The following is a 13055-nucleotide window of genomic DNA, read 5'->3' on the forward strand; positions in this document are numbered from 1 at the left end:
CTGGCTAGACGGGGCCAAGAGAGGATTTGCCTGCAAATTATCTCACCTTCAACCTGCCTGACTACAACCTGCTTTGGGAGCAGCCCAGGAGCACCTCTGCTTCCCTCTCAGACATCTTCTTCTATCCACCACACCAGGTACCCTCAGAAATCCACTTCTAATATTTGCTTAAATTTTTAGAGTGCTGTCTTTACGCCCAGCCAGATGCCTGATTTTTGTGGCTCTCCCTACACGTGCTCTTGCCCGTCTTCAGCCCTATCTTCTCCCCCAGCTTGAAATGAGCCTGTGCATGCCAAGTCCAGGAGAGACCATGAATGTGAAAAGCCTATTTAAGAGCCCCTCAGGATGCATAGGTTTCTAAACAGAAAAACTGCTTCTGCCCTCGATGGAGAAGACCAAATAGCTCTTGAAGCAAAAAGGAGTGGTTTTTTAGCATTTTGGGCAGCCTCGAGAGAGACATGTGTTGAGGAAAAAACAAATCCTATCCTTCACACCTGCTTGAAGACACAAGTAAGCTACTTCTCAAGCACCATTTGAGATTTGTGAAGGCTACTGTAGAAACTATGCTTAGGGCAAAGCTTTCCTTAAGTCAAAGAAAAGCCAGTTACAGCTTCTACAGGATGAACGTGTGAGCATCACAAGCCAAAGCCTGGAGGACACCTTTAACTTGGGTGCCCAGGCAGGATTTGCAAGTGAACAAAACACGAAGTGACTGCTCTAGGAAGAGAGATGCTGGGGAACAGAATTTTTTTGACATTCCTCCTGCAAGGCCACCCCAGGGCAACGCCAGGTTTGTCTCCTACATTTTTAAAGCTACATTCATTCTTCTGTGTTTTAGGTGTGCAACAGCTGCATTTTCCCTTGGAACAAGGTTTATTAAAACTCTGGGCAAGAAAACCCAGTCAGTGTCCCCTGAAACCAGAGGAATGTCTTCTAGGCTTGCTGTCCACCTAAGGCTTTAACTAAGATCTTCTGACGTGCTTCAGCTAGGAACTTGCCAAAAGCAAACATGTAAAACAAGGTATTTAGTAGTATTGTAGTTCAGAAGTGATAGATTGGTCTTAAAGGAGAAATATACAGATATAGCTTATTTTTCTAAGTATGAAAATGAAGTATTTAATTATCTGCAAATAGACTCCTGTAGAACCACTCTTGCCAAACACATCAAACCATTTAATCATTTCCCGTACTAGCAGAAATGCACACAGCATCTTTTGTTTGTAGGAAAACCACTTTTCAAGGGACACCAATTTTGAAGTGTTAAGCTGCTCATTTCTTTCTTTAGTGCCTTGGCCACCACTGCTTTTCCAAGAACTCTTCTAGGGAAAGGCAGAGGAGAGCTCCATTTTAGATTAAAAAACATTTGTTTTTTTGGAGAGCCTTCCCCAGAGACCTGGCAAAAACACCACCCAGTAATAATACAGTAGGTAGTTCGCCTCCTGCCTTTGGAAAGGAGCTCTCTTTAAAGCCTAACTAATGCGTTAGAAAGGATTATAGGATTAAAGAGCTCCTAAAGGGTAGAGACCCACTTCTAGAAGATGCCCAGTAATTGTTTATTTCAAGGATAGTAATGCTGCAGTGAAAATGTACGACGCTTTCGCGAGCCTCGGAGTTAGTACATCCAGAGATGCACAGAAGGATGATCAGCTCCCCAGACACCTACTCAGGGAATCCACAAACATTTTTGGTACAAGCAAATTCTCTATTAAGTTAATTAGCTTTATGTATGAAAAAGTTCAGATTAAGAAGAGGATGTTGCTTTGACGTTGCTCTGCAGGCAGTCACCACTCAAGAAATGATCTTCACTTCAGGCTTGGACTCTTCCAGGGCTCTCAGTTCATCATCCACTTCAGAACTCCAGAAAATGTCGTACAAACTACACCCAAACAAAAAGGCAAGCGGTTTAGTGAGCATCCTCCCGTTAAGGAAAGAGAAAGATGCACAAATGGCTGGTATGGGAAGATCGCATAACAGGAAGGGCCCTGTCTAGGTTGGAGAGTCTGGCCCAACAGCCAGAAACATGTCTTATAACATAGGACCCTATTACTCTCTCCCCAGCACCACCTTCTCCTTGTTCTTGGGCCCTGTGGACCAAAGCAGATCAAGGCACTGTGGTCACGTCACTTGGAAGGGACAAGGAGTGTTTTGCAACATGGAGATGGCATTTGACCCCCCCTGGGTCACCAGTTGCCCTCAGGTGCAATTCCCAGCATGTTGGTGCTCACAGCCCCCTCCCTGCAGCCCCCCCAGCTCACTGGAGCTCACCACCTGCCAGGGGGAATGCAAGCAGGACCACAAACATCTCACATTAATTGCTGCACATTGCAGCTGGGATTTCTCAAGGCTTCACAGATCTTCCTGATGCCTTCATCTTCCAGAGAGTTGTAGCTCAGGTCCAGCTCTGTAAGGCACTGCTTGGTAGCCATGATGGTGGCGAGGGTTGCACAGCAGGCTGCCGTTAGATCGCAGTTACCCAGCCTGCAGGGAGAGGATGGAGAGGAGGGAGAGGCCAGTGCAGTGAGCGATGGCTCGAGAGACCGGCCCACCAGCCCACACTTGGGCAGCAGGCGCGGACATCCCTAGCACAGACCAGAGATCCCCGTTAGGCTGGCATCTCCAAGACATCAGCAGGGGCTGGTCCGTGGTCTTCCCACAGAGACAGCCATCCTTGTGGTGACTGCTGAACACCTGAAAGTCCTCCCTAAAGCTTAGCAGCGTGTGGCTACAGGGGGAGAAAGAACCCTAAGAAGATATTGCCAACTTCAACATCATGCATAATCTTCTCTTTGGTTTAAACTGATCATAAATGATCTCTAAAGTTTATTACTTGAGACTTGCAACCATCTCTTTAAAAAGGGCAACTGAGGCCTCTCTGCTGAGAACCAAGTAGCTTTAACTGGTCAGCAAACATATCTTTCTGGGCAGAGACCTCAAGTCTTACTGATGTCTCCCACAACTCATCTGCTCAACCCACTCACTGAGTTTTGGGCATCGGAGCACAGCTCTGGCTTGTGTCAAATGATGCTGAGGAGACAAGCACGGTGCCGCAAGCATCACGCAGGCCACAGCCACACCAGTCCAGAGCTCGGTGCCTGCCTGGGAAGGGAACAAGCAGATGGGGAAGGTGAGTCCCACCACAGGGCTGAAGGTGATGCTCCAGCTGGCCTCCTGCTCCTACAGATGAGGCTGGACCAGCACTTGTGCTGGCACCCATAGAGACTATGGAAAGCAGAAGGCAACTGGTGAATTCAGGCAGGCTTTGCACTGCGACTGGCAAGCACGGGAATTAACGTGCCAGACCTGGACCAGCAGTTCCTCCATCTCAGTGTCCCACCTGAGAGACGCCGTGTGGGCAAGTTCAGAGAAGGGCACAGGAAGCTCTACAGCGAGCAGCTCACAGAACAAAGCAAAATCCCTCCAGCCTCTCCACACTTTGCTTTAGATCCTGAAGGTACACTGCACCGTGAACTTTCAGTTCTGCACCTGGCAGAGTGCCTGTGGACAGCTATGAATGAACCGTTGCATGGGTGACAGCCTGTACTTGCAAGAGACCATGAGTGACAGGATACATGGAAGCACTTGTGGGTTCCATTTACTTGCTAGTGGACTAGTTAAACATCAGTTTGTGGTGTGAATTGTTTCATGTGAGCAAAAAAATACCATGCTACTATCTATTGCTACCTTCCTCTGTCTGCATGCCATTCTTGGAAGGGTAACACAGCAAGAAGGGTAACACAGCAAAGGAGAAGATGACTTCTGAGGGTGCACCTTACCATAGGGACTGGATGTTGCAGTTAGGGTGCAGCAGCCCTTCACACATGAGTTCAACACCTGCATCTCCCAACTTGTTCTCGCCCATGTGCAGTACTTTCAAGTGCTTGTTCACGCTGAGAGCAGAGCTGACAGCCTTGCAGCAAGCAGTTGTGAGACCGCACTCCCTAATCCTGCAAGGCAAAAGTGATATGAGATCTAGAGAGTATCAGACACTGTTCACTTCTTCACATTTGCTTCACAGGAGCCTGGACAGTGGGAACAGAGGAACCAAAGCCTTCCCACAATCACTGTACTCGTCTCAACCCCCCATCTGCTCAATCCTTTCTAAGCAGCACCTCTCCCACTCTTTCTATTTGGGACGTCTGTCTCGGAGTGTGCACCTAGGAAAGGCACTTGTCCATAAAGCACAGGAATGATCAGAGACAAGCATGCTGCTCTCACAGTCACTCTCAGCTCCACCATGCATTCTTGAGGCACCTCATCAACTCCCAGGCCACCAGGGCAGGGGAAGAACACAGCTGGGGGCAGGAGCTGAACTTGCAATGTAGGAAAGTTCACGTGCTACTTGTTCAAGTTCTGTGAGAAAGAACAATTTTCCCTCTCCCAGCCACGTGATACCAGACCATCCCAGCCTAAAAGGTAATGCTGTCAGCAGAGAGGATGCTGAGAACAGTTTATGTCATTAGAGCCTTCTTTTGTCTCATCAGTGAGAGAGCTTGGACCCAGTGGAGAACCTGAGATATCTGATCACAGCACTCATTTTGCTATTACATGAGGCTTTTCAAACTTTGAAAGTCTCTTAGCTGCCATTTGTTGCATGATAAAACATATTAGACAGAAGCTCTGCAAGTGATGCTTGGTCTCCTGTTGCTTATAACAGGACGACTATGGGGCAGATCTTCAAAGTGCTACGAGTTTAGAAATACAAATCCCTTTAGCTCTGTAAGTCTAAACCCTTTAGGTAACAACTGGCATGAGTTGTTCGTGGAACCATCGCAACTGAGGATCTATCTGGTGGGCATTACTTCACCTACATCTTTCTTCAGTGAGGTCTCCAAAGAAGGCAGTGGGTATGTGAAACTTGACAGCAGCTTACCATAGCTCCTGTAGTTTAGATTTGGGATCCTTGAGCGCCTGACACAGCATTTCCATCCCCGAGTCTCTCAGGTTATTGTCTATCAGACTGATCTCTGTGAGGGTCTCTTTTGTACTGATGAGTCTGGAGAGATCTTTACAACTAGCACTTGTGAGATCACAGTCCCATAACCTGCAGGGAAGAACAAAATATTATTTTCCCCCAAGAATGACTTAGATTAGAAAACAAAGTCCTATTTTAGTATTCTGAATTTCTGGTTACATCATCTCTTTTTCTTCTATCCTTCACAAAACCCATTCCTGCATCATACCACACATCTTTCTTCTTACTTTCCATCCGTTGCACCAAAAGCTCTGTTTGTAACACAAAAAAGAAATAGGAACATGCAATTCTAGTAGACAGATAACTCAGTAGGAAGCCAAGACAATGCTATCACAAATTTCCATTCACCGTCTCCCCAGAATTTGATCCAAGTGATTTCAGTGTGGTCCTGCTCGTTCATGGTGTCCTCTACCCAGTTTTGAGAAGTAACTAATTTGCAGTAGAGACATCCTTATTTCACTAGGGGGTGTAACTGAGAAACTTTCCGCTTAGCAAACCAGCAGCACAAAGTAGATAGCTCAGAGGCTGCAAGAGGGATTTAAGTAACTTCTGCCTACCCTTACCATAGCTTCTGGATTTTGCAGTTAGGATGCATCAGTCCTTGGCACAGCAGAGCCAGACCAGAGTCCCCGATCTTGTTATCCCCCACAGAGAGATCTATCAGTGATGACTTGTTACCGAGAACAGCACTAATCTCCCGACAGCTATCGCTGGTTATGCCACAGTTCTCCAGGCTGCAGAAAAAAGCACAGTTGGAGTTGCTGCTCCAGACCCACTGTGTTAAATACACAACACCCCCAGTTCAGACTGAGAAGGGGCTATGGGCTGGTTCCTTGCTGCAAACCAGTGCAGCTCAGCTGGGCATTGCTAGACCCTGCAAGGCTCAGAGACGATACAGGTATCCTAGACAGGCTCTGGGTGAGGCAACACACCGCTCCTGCAACTCCATGAGGCTGCAGGGCACTTTTACTCTGACCCAGCCATTTACATCCATTAACACAAGGATTGTTTTTGCCAAACTCCCCCTTTATATCGACTGTCCTTTTTAAGAGGAACTTTTGGCTGTATCACACAGTGAGTCCCTGGCAGCCAACCCCTGCTGAAGCACAGGGGCAAGATAAAACGAATCGTGCTTCTCCCCTAAACCCCTTCAGGGGCTTTATCCCAGATATGAGGCCAAATCCAGCATCTCTGTTTTGAAGCAAAAAAGGAATCTGAATGAATATACTCAGCTGGCTGGTAATTCAGGGGTAAGAACTGGAGCCACTGAGAGCGATTGCTCCTCTGCTCTCAGATACTGGCGAGCAGTCACCCCTTGTAATTGCAGGTTTAACCTGGGGTACATGCTCACACTGTACCAACAGGCATAAGAGTGAGCGCAGAATCACATGCTAAAAAAAGGTCAGAAAACCCCAAAAACTGAAAGCCCCAGACGTTTGTTTGCAGTTACAGAAATCTGAGCCAGCAAAAAAATTTGGCATAAATTTCAAGCATTCCTGACAATAATTTTTCCTGTCTTATGGATGGTATGACTAGCAGCAGGACTAGTTGCAGTTAGAGATGACCAGCTCTTCCTTACTGTAGTAACTCTAGGTTGCAGCTTGCTTCCACCAGTCCCCGGCACAGCTGCTTTACAGCTGTATCTCCCAGCGTGTTGTTACTCAGGCTGAGCTCCTTCAGGGTAGGCTTGCTTTGCAGAGCAGCATTAAGAGCTTCCACAATATCAGATGTGAGTTCACAATACTCCAGCCTGCGAGAAGAAAAGAAGCCCGGGGAAGAATCAACCGTCTTCACCATGTCCCACTACCCGCAAGACATCAGCTGGGCCAAGTGTGTGTTAGCCAGGGCAGAAAACATGCCAACATGAGTTGAGACCAGACAATGCATGAAAATAGAGATAACCGTACAAGTTTTTAACAGCACCTCCCTGCTCATTTCAGGAAGCATTAATTCTTAAACTAGACCGCAGGGGACCCTAGCAAGACTAATTACACACCCCATTTTTACACTAGTCCTCCATTAAACCAATGCACAGGCTGCCTTGGAACACACGACTGAGTTTTGCATTGCAACACATCACACAGCCTCGCCACTGAGCCTTCCCGGGAGGAGCTAGGGGCTGCAAATAGACCTGGGTCCTGCTCAGTCATAAAACAAGTCACAAAACAAGGACCAAGTGCAGCAGAATCAGACCTTCCCCGGGTGTCTGAGAGGTGCTGCATTAATAGCCACCACTGCCAGGAGGGCTAAACAAAGCCTATGGGAACACCCAGCTCTTACAAACCCACGAGACCTACCAGCATGAGTAAGCATGACACAGTTTCAGATAAAACATGAAGAAATCCACATCTGGCAACAAAACTCCTGCTTGTCTCAAGGGAAAGACAAGCATGATCGGTCTGATGACAAAACAAGCCCAGTGACTACTTACTGCAGCTTCTGCAGCTTACAGTTGGGGTTCATCATCCCTTGACACAGCACCTTCACTCCAGCAGTTCCCAGTTTGTTATCACCTACGTGCAGTTCTGTCAGGGATGGCTGTGCACTGAGGACAGAGCGAAGAGTCTCACAACTGGCACTCGTCAGATTGCAGTTTTGCAGCCTGAAGGAGAGAGGCAACCGGGGTGAGGGAAATGCACCCCCAGAATTACAGAGGCTATTCTCAGAGAGGTGCATCTGCTGAGGTTTGAGCTTGGAAAGGACACCATGACACTGACAGTGTATAACCCTCTAGAAAGCCTAACCTCCAGGTTAGTACTGCTATTTTACAGGTGTGCCAAAATATTTTATCAGCTAGTATTATACCTGTAGCACGAACAATAGCTGCCATGCTTCCTTCAGTGTAATCGCTCATATAGCACTTCTAGCAGAAGAAGGATCCAGCCTACATTAAGCAGCACCGCAACTGCTTTATAGAAGTGTTCTAATCATCACGGGGCTTATCCTAGAGATAAAGCAATGGCATCTTATGATTTCTTGTCCCCTCTGGAAACGTGATCCAGAGTAGCTAAAAGTAAAAATCTTGTCCAACTTGGCTTAAATCCCTGGATATCATTTAGAATTTTAATGGTATACTACAAGAAGGATCTATGAAGCTCATCCTTCAGCACTCAGGCTGGGAGAAGTAGCGTAGGAACTGTGCTGGTATTGCTATGGGGTGTTTAGAGTTATTGGACAAGACTTTCTGGCAATGGAGAGGTGTTGTGCATGGTGGTACCAAGTTTGACTTGGGTTTGGTTGCTCTTTTATTCCCTAAGGCACCTTACCAGAACCCCAGAAATGGACAATTATGTTTCTACAGAACTGAAACAGTCTAATCCAGGCTGTTACTTGAGCATCTGGAGAAGTTTGAAGCTTAGGACAAACTCTCTGAAACTTTACTTGTGTTAGTCTTCCAGTACAGAGTATCACAGTTATTTCTTGAAGGCCCATCAGAGAATTGCAGTTTGATTAGTTTCACAGTCAACTTTCCCTCTATTTGTCAGTGAGTCCTCATTGCAGGGAGCACAAGGACTTTGAAGCAGGCATATCTGATCTAAAAGGCAAATGATCTTTACAAGGTAGTGTCATGAAGATCCTAAACCCACATCAGAAGCTGGAGGACTCCAGTACCCTGCAGAAGAGATGCTGGACAGACAAGATAGCATCTCTTTGAGGGTCACTGAGGAGCAGGGGCAGCAGCCACCAGCTTTGACTAAAGCTGCTGCACCAGCTGAGGGGTTGCTGAGGGAAGCCCACTAATGCTATAATGTGGTGCTAGTGCCTCTGCAAAACATGCTGTCTTGAACCAAGCTGGCCCTGCCCAACTGAGAAGACCAGGCTTGAGGCAGAGCCAGTCTGATAGAGTGCAGAAAGACTGACAGCTCTTGAAACGCCAAGGCTCATGAGAACACCCTTTTGCTTGGCTCCTAGAGAAAGGAGCGAGCAAATTGGACCAGACGCTAAATGCTGTGCTTACAACTGGCAGAAGAGCCCTCTGAAAATGCATTTGTGAAAATGTCAGGTATGTGCTAATGGCAGAGTGAGGCCCTCTGTGGTCATCCTTTTGTTTAAACCAGCCTAAACAGATAATCCAACTGCCTAGGCCAGGGGAAGATCTGCTACCTCTTCTAAAGAAAGTCTCCAGAAAGCCTTCGCTTGGCTGGGAAAACTCTACCTGTCCTTCTCTCGGTGCTGGCAGACAAAAGAAGACAGACTGATGATGATCTGGAGTCTTCCAATAAATATACCACTTAGATAAAAACTTCTGGGGTTTTCCAACCATCTGACCTAGGTAATTGCTGAGATGCATCGGCATGGCTCTTACTACCATCACATACTAGTTTGTCTCATGACTTCACCTGCAGTAGACTGCAAGCATGTTAGAGCAAGACGATCAACAGGGCTTTACCATAACTTCTGTAAGCTACAGCTTGGCATCAGCAACCCTTTACACAGGTATTCAATGCCTGCATCTCCCAGTTCGTTGTTGTTCAGCTTCAGCTCTGTGAGGGACGGATTCGTATTGATGATGGAGGAGAGATCCTTACAGTTACTGCTGGAGAGATTGCAGTCATCCAGCCTGAAAGAGAAGGAGAGAAGGAGCACTTTAGTCCTCAGGACTGCTCTGTTCTCCCCAGCTGGAGTATTCCCTGTGAAAGCAAAGTGGGCGATTTACTCCTCTGCAGTCCCTGGGACGCCTCCATAAGTATGTGTGTGGCCTGTTGGGCAATACATGGCCCAAACCAAGACGTGCTCTCTCTCTGCAGGGCTGCAGTACAGGAGGGGCTGGACAGCAGTTCTGCAAGCCATGGACACCCCCCCAGTGCTGCGCAGAAGAAGGCACATTGACTCAAGTCATTCCCCCCTTGGCAGGGCTTCAGCTGGAGGATGCACCTTCATTTAAACATTGATAGTGACAAACCACCTGGTGTCTGAAGCCACATCTAACCAGCTTACAGGCTGTCAGACTGGTTCTGCACTGAGACCAGCCAGGCTGAGTCTTCAGCCAGCCCCAGAGACACCCATTGGCAGTTTGATCTCGTGTAGGTGAGTCACACCGGTCTGCACCGTCTCTCTCTGGTGTGACTCTCAGTACACGAACTGCGAGTTTGCAGTGTGGCAGTGCCTTTTCTCACTGGACATCAGCATTTTTCTAGCTGTTGCTAAATTGATGGGGGAAGCTGAATTGGAAGAAGAGCCAAGGAAAGGATCAGGAGCCCAGGACAGGCAGGGAGGTGTACAGGGAGGCAGAAAAGACATGCGGCAAAAAGAAGGTATCATGAAGAACCCTACAGCCCCAGGTACAGCCACAGCCAGGACTGCCAAAAGTTGCCTGGTCATTTCTCCTTAGACAACGCTATGAAAACTGAGGCTCTAGTAGGCTTCTCCTTCCCTCCCTCTGAAGAAGGGAGCAAGAAGACTTGGCTCCCAATGGGATCGTGTTCAACACCAATTAACAATCCCTGCTGCAGCTACTCTCATCCACTATGTCTTGAGCAACCCAGCCTCTGCCCAGGAGACAACCATCCCACTGCCTTCTGCCACCCATGGCAGACCTTGGGAAGTCAAGGTCAGGCCCATGAAGCTTGCCTGCAAAAAGCTCCTTCGCAAAACAAAAGCAAGCCACCTTTAACCTGCCTGACCTCCTTCAAGCCATCACTGGCTAGATGCAGCCCATCCTCTCCAGCCCAAGCAAGATGATGCCAGCCCATGGGGCGTGAATTCCCAACTAGAAGAGGGGGAGGAGTGGAGAAGCAACTCTTCTGAACCCTGTCCTACAGCTTACACTCCAGGAGATGGTTCCCTCACACTGGTTTGCTCAACACACACAGCAAGTACTTTTGAAGGCCAAGTGAAGAATTAAAAGTTGATGGCATGTGGCTTGTGCATGACCATTAAGTAACAGTTACTTGACAGCATCTGACCTGCAGCCCAGAAAGTGTGCAACCTAATGAGCACAGAGAGACGTCTTCCCTCTCTTGAGGGAGAAAGACAGAATTACCAAAACAGTGGTCAAATGTTTAGATAACCACATTACCTAGCTGAGTTCTATGGCACGCCAAGGGCAGCATTACTTCACACCAAAGGATGTTTATCTGTAGTTGAAAAAATTTTGCCCCCTTTAAATTAACTTTCTGGATAAAAATAGGTAGAATCATTTCTGTTACTGTGCAATTTCTAAGTCACAGGTCAACAGTTCTGCAGCTGAAAAACACAGGAGAGAAACACAACAGTTCTTACTTAGAAGAGATGATACACAACTAGTTACTACCTGATGGTTTTGCAGGATTTCATTGTGGACAAAAGTTCAGCCCATCTAGATGGGCTCATCTCCTCACACTGGATGTCAAGCTCCATTTTGACAGTTGAGATAAGATCTGAAAATTAAAAAAAAAAAAAATTTTTTAAAAAATCAAACATTCTTTTCATTGACTGAAAAGCAACAATCCTCTTCAATGCCCCCAGCTCTCAGCCACAAGCTACACTGTGCAAAGAGGACAGGTTGTGTTTTTCCAACATCATTGACTGAACAATCCTCTTCAATGCCCCCAGCTCTCAGCCACAAGCTCAAGCTCCAAGTTGAGATAAGATCTGAAAATTAAAAAAAAAAAAAAATTAAAAATTAAATCAAACATTCTTTTCATTGACTGAAAAGCAACAATCCTCTTCAATGCCCCCAGCTCTCAGCCACAAGCTACACTGTGCAAAGAGGACAGGTTGTGTTTTTCCAACACCAGCGTGCTGCAAGCACCAGTACGAGCCAGCAGCATTGGGAGTGGTTTTGTCTGGGACTTAGCAAGGCCCTCCTCCGAGAAGCAAAAAGCACATGGATCCTGGAGAGATATGGCAACAGCTTGCTATCTGAAGGCTGCTTGTGCGAGAGTAAGCTGCTTCCTTTCCCTCTCCAAGGGAGCTTAACCAGAATGAGCTTTTTAGAGGCACTGGTGCCACTCTCTCACTATCGCACTACTGAGCCACACAGCCACTGAGTATTACCAGTGTGGCACACCTGATTGATTGTGGGACCTCAAGCTATACTTAAAATTAGGGTATTTTTGAAAGAATGAGGGTGAATGAGGAAGATGAGCGTGAGAACTGCCTGGGCTTAGATTAAAAATTCTGCTGGCCACGTGTCTGTATGTGAGAGGTGGAAGCTAGGCAGATGGGAGAAGCATTCCTCCACGATTTGATATCCAAGCTTTGAAAGGTCACTCTGGTTGGGCAAGTCCAAGTACAGAGAAGCTGGTAAGCAGGAATTTTTTTTGCTCTGCAGTCAAACTGCACTTCTGAACTGATGTAAACACAGCACCTTGCAGAGCAGCTCCAGATAAACATGCACAAAAATATGCCAAGGCCAACAGCTGAGCTCTAGGCTGAGTCTACAAGGGATAGTATTAAAGGCAGTGCTCCAGTAGGTGACAAAATGCCGTCTTGGTGTCTTGGCTTTGCTAACATGACTCAGACTACAGGGTATTTGTAAAAAAAAAATAAAAATCTCCTGAGCTATCACATTGGAATGTGAACGGTGAAAAAAACCCAAGACACCAGGCGTTACCAACTGCAGTTCATCACTGTCTTCCCCCCTCTCAGTCACCTCCTGCTACCATAAAACCAAGGGTATCCCAAACTAAGCTTTTCACAGAGGCGAGCTCGGTATCAGAGCACACATCAGGTTTCATCCACAACAAATCCCTCATCCACGTGGGGAGAGGAAGTGCCACGAGAGGAGGGAGGTGCTGAGGTACTCTTAAAACACACGAAGGAAACCAGGACACCGAGTACAGCGTTAGCAGAGCTCATGTATGTACTTGGCCTCTCCCCTTTCAAACCCAAAGGAAAGCGCTGTTGGAAATCACGGGCCACGTCCTCAGTGGGTTCGCATCCCAGCCCCAGGTATAAAGGGGCTTCAATCACGTGGTGTTAAAAATCAGTGCCGACCCAAACCAGTGGAAATAAGTGAGAGAACAGCGCAAAGGAAACCAATTACATAATTTAGCAAACGCCTCCCGAGTTTGCTTACTGTATTTTTTTTCCTGTTTCATCTCCCTCAGATCAAAAAAGGGTTTTTCCTCCCCCCCCCCCCCCCCCCTCCCAAGGAGGG

General features: G+C 47.2%; 1 protein-coding gene across 2 annotated transcripts in view; it reads right to left on the reverse strand.

The window, feature by feature from the left end:
• Positions 1–1078: 1078 nt before the first annotated feature.
• Positions 1079–13055, reverse strand: part of RNH1 (ribonuclease/angiogenin inhibitor 1) — a 14256-nt gene continuing 2279 nt past the window's right edge. The window contains exons 1-10 of one of the 2 annotated variants that reach the window (XM_009276005.2): positions 12763–12841; positions 11226–11331; positions 9363–9533; positions 7404–7574; positions 6552–6722; positions 5536–5706; positions 4871–5041; positions 3774–3944; positions 2308–2478; positions 1079–1876 (exon numbers count right to left, since the gene is read on the reverse strand). In XM_009276005.2, coding sequence (XP_009274280.1) covers positions 1789–1876; positions 2308–2478; positions 3774–3944; positions 4871–5041; positions 5536–5706; positions 6552–6722; positions 7404–7574; positions 9363–9533; positions 11226–11311 — 1371 coding nt within the window. In that variant the 5' untranslated portion in view covers positions 11312–11331; positions 12763–12841 and the 3' untranslated portion in view covers positions 1079–1788. Of the gene's footprint in view, positions 1877–2307; positions 2479–3773; positions 3945–4870; positions 5042–5535; positions 5707–6551; positions 6723–7403; positions 7575–9362; positions 9534–11225; positions 11332–12762; positions 12842–13055 lie in introns of those variants that run through there. The other variant, XM_009276006.2, reaches the window with a different exon arrangement.

Source organism: Aptenodytes forsteri, unplaced genomic scaffold, assembly GCF_000699145.1.
Source record: "Aptenodytes forsteri isolate BGI_AS27 unplaced genomic scaffold, ASM69914v1 Scaffold17, whole genome shotgun sequence".
Classification (NCBI taxonomy): Eukaryota; Metazoa; Chordata; class Aves; order Sphenisciformes; family Spheniscidae; genus Aptenodytes; species Aptenodytes forsteri.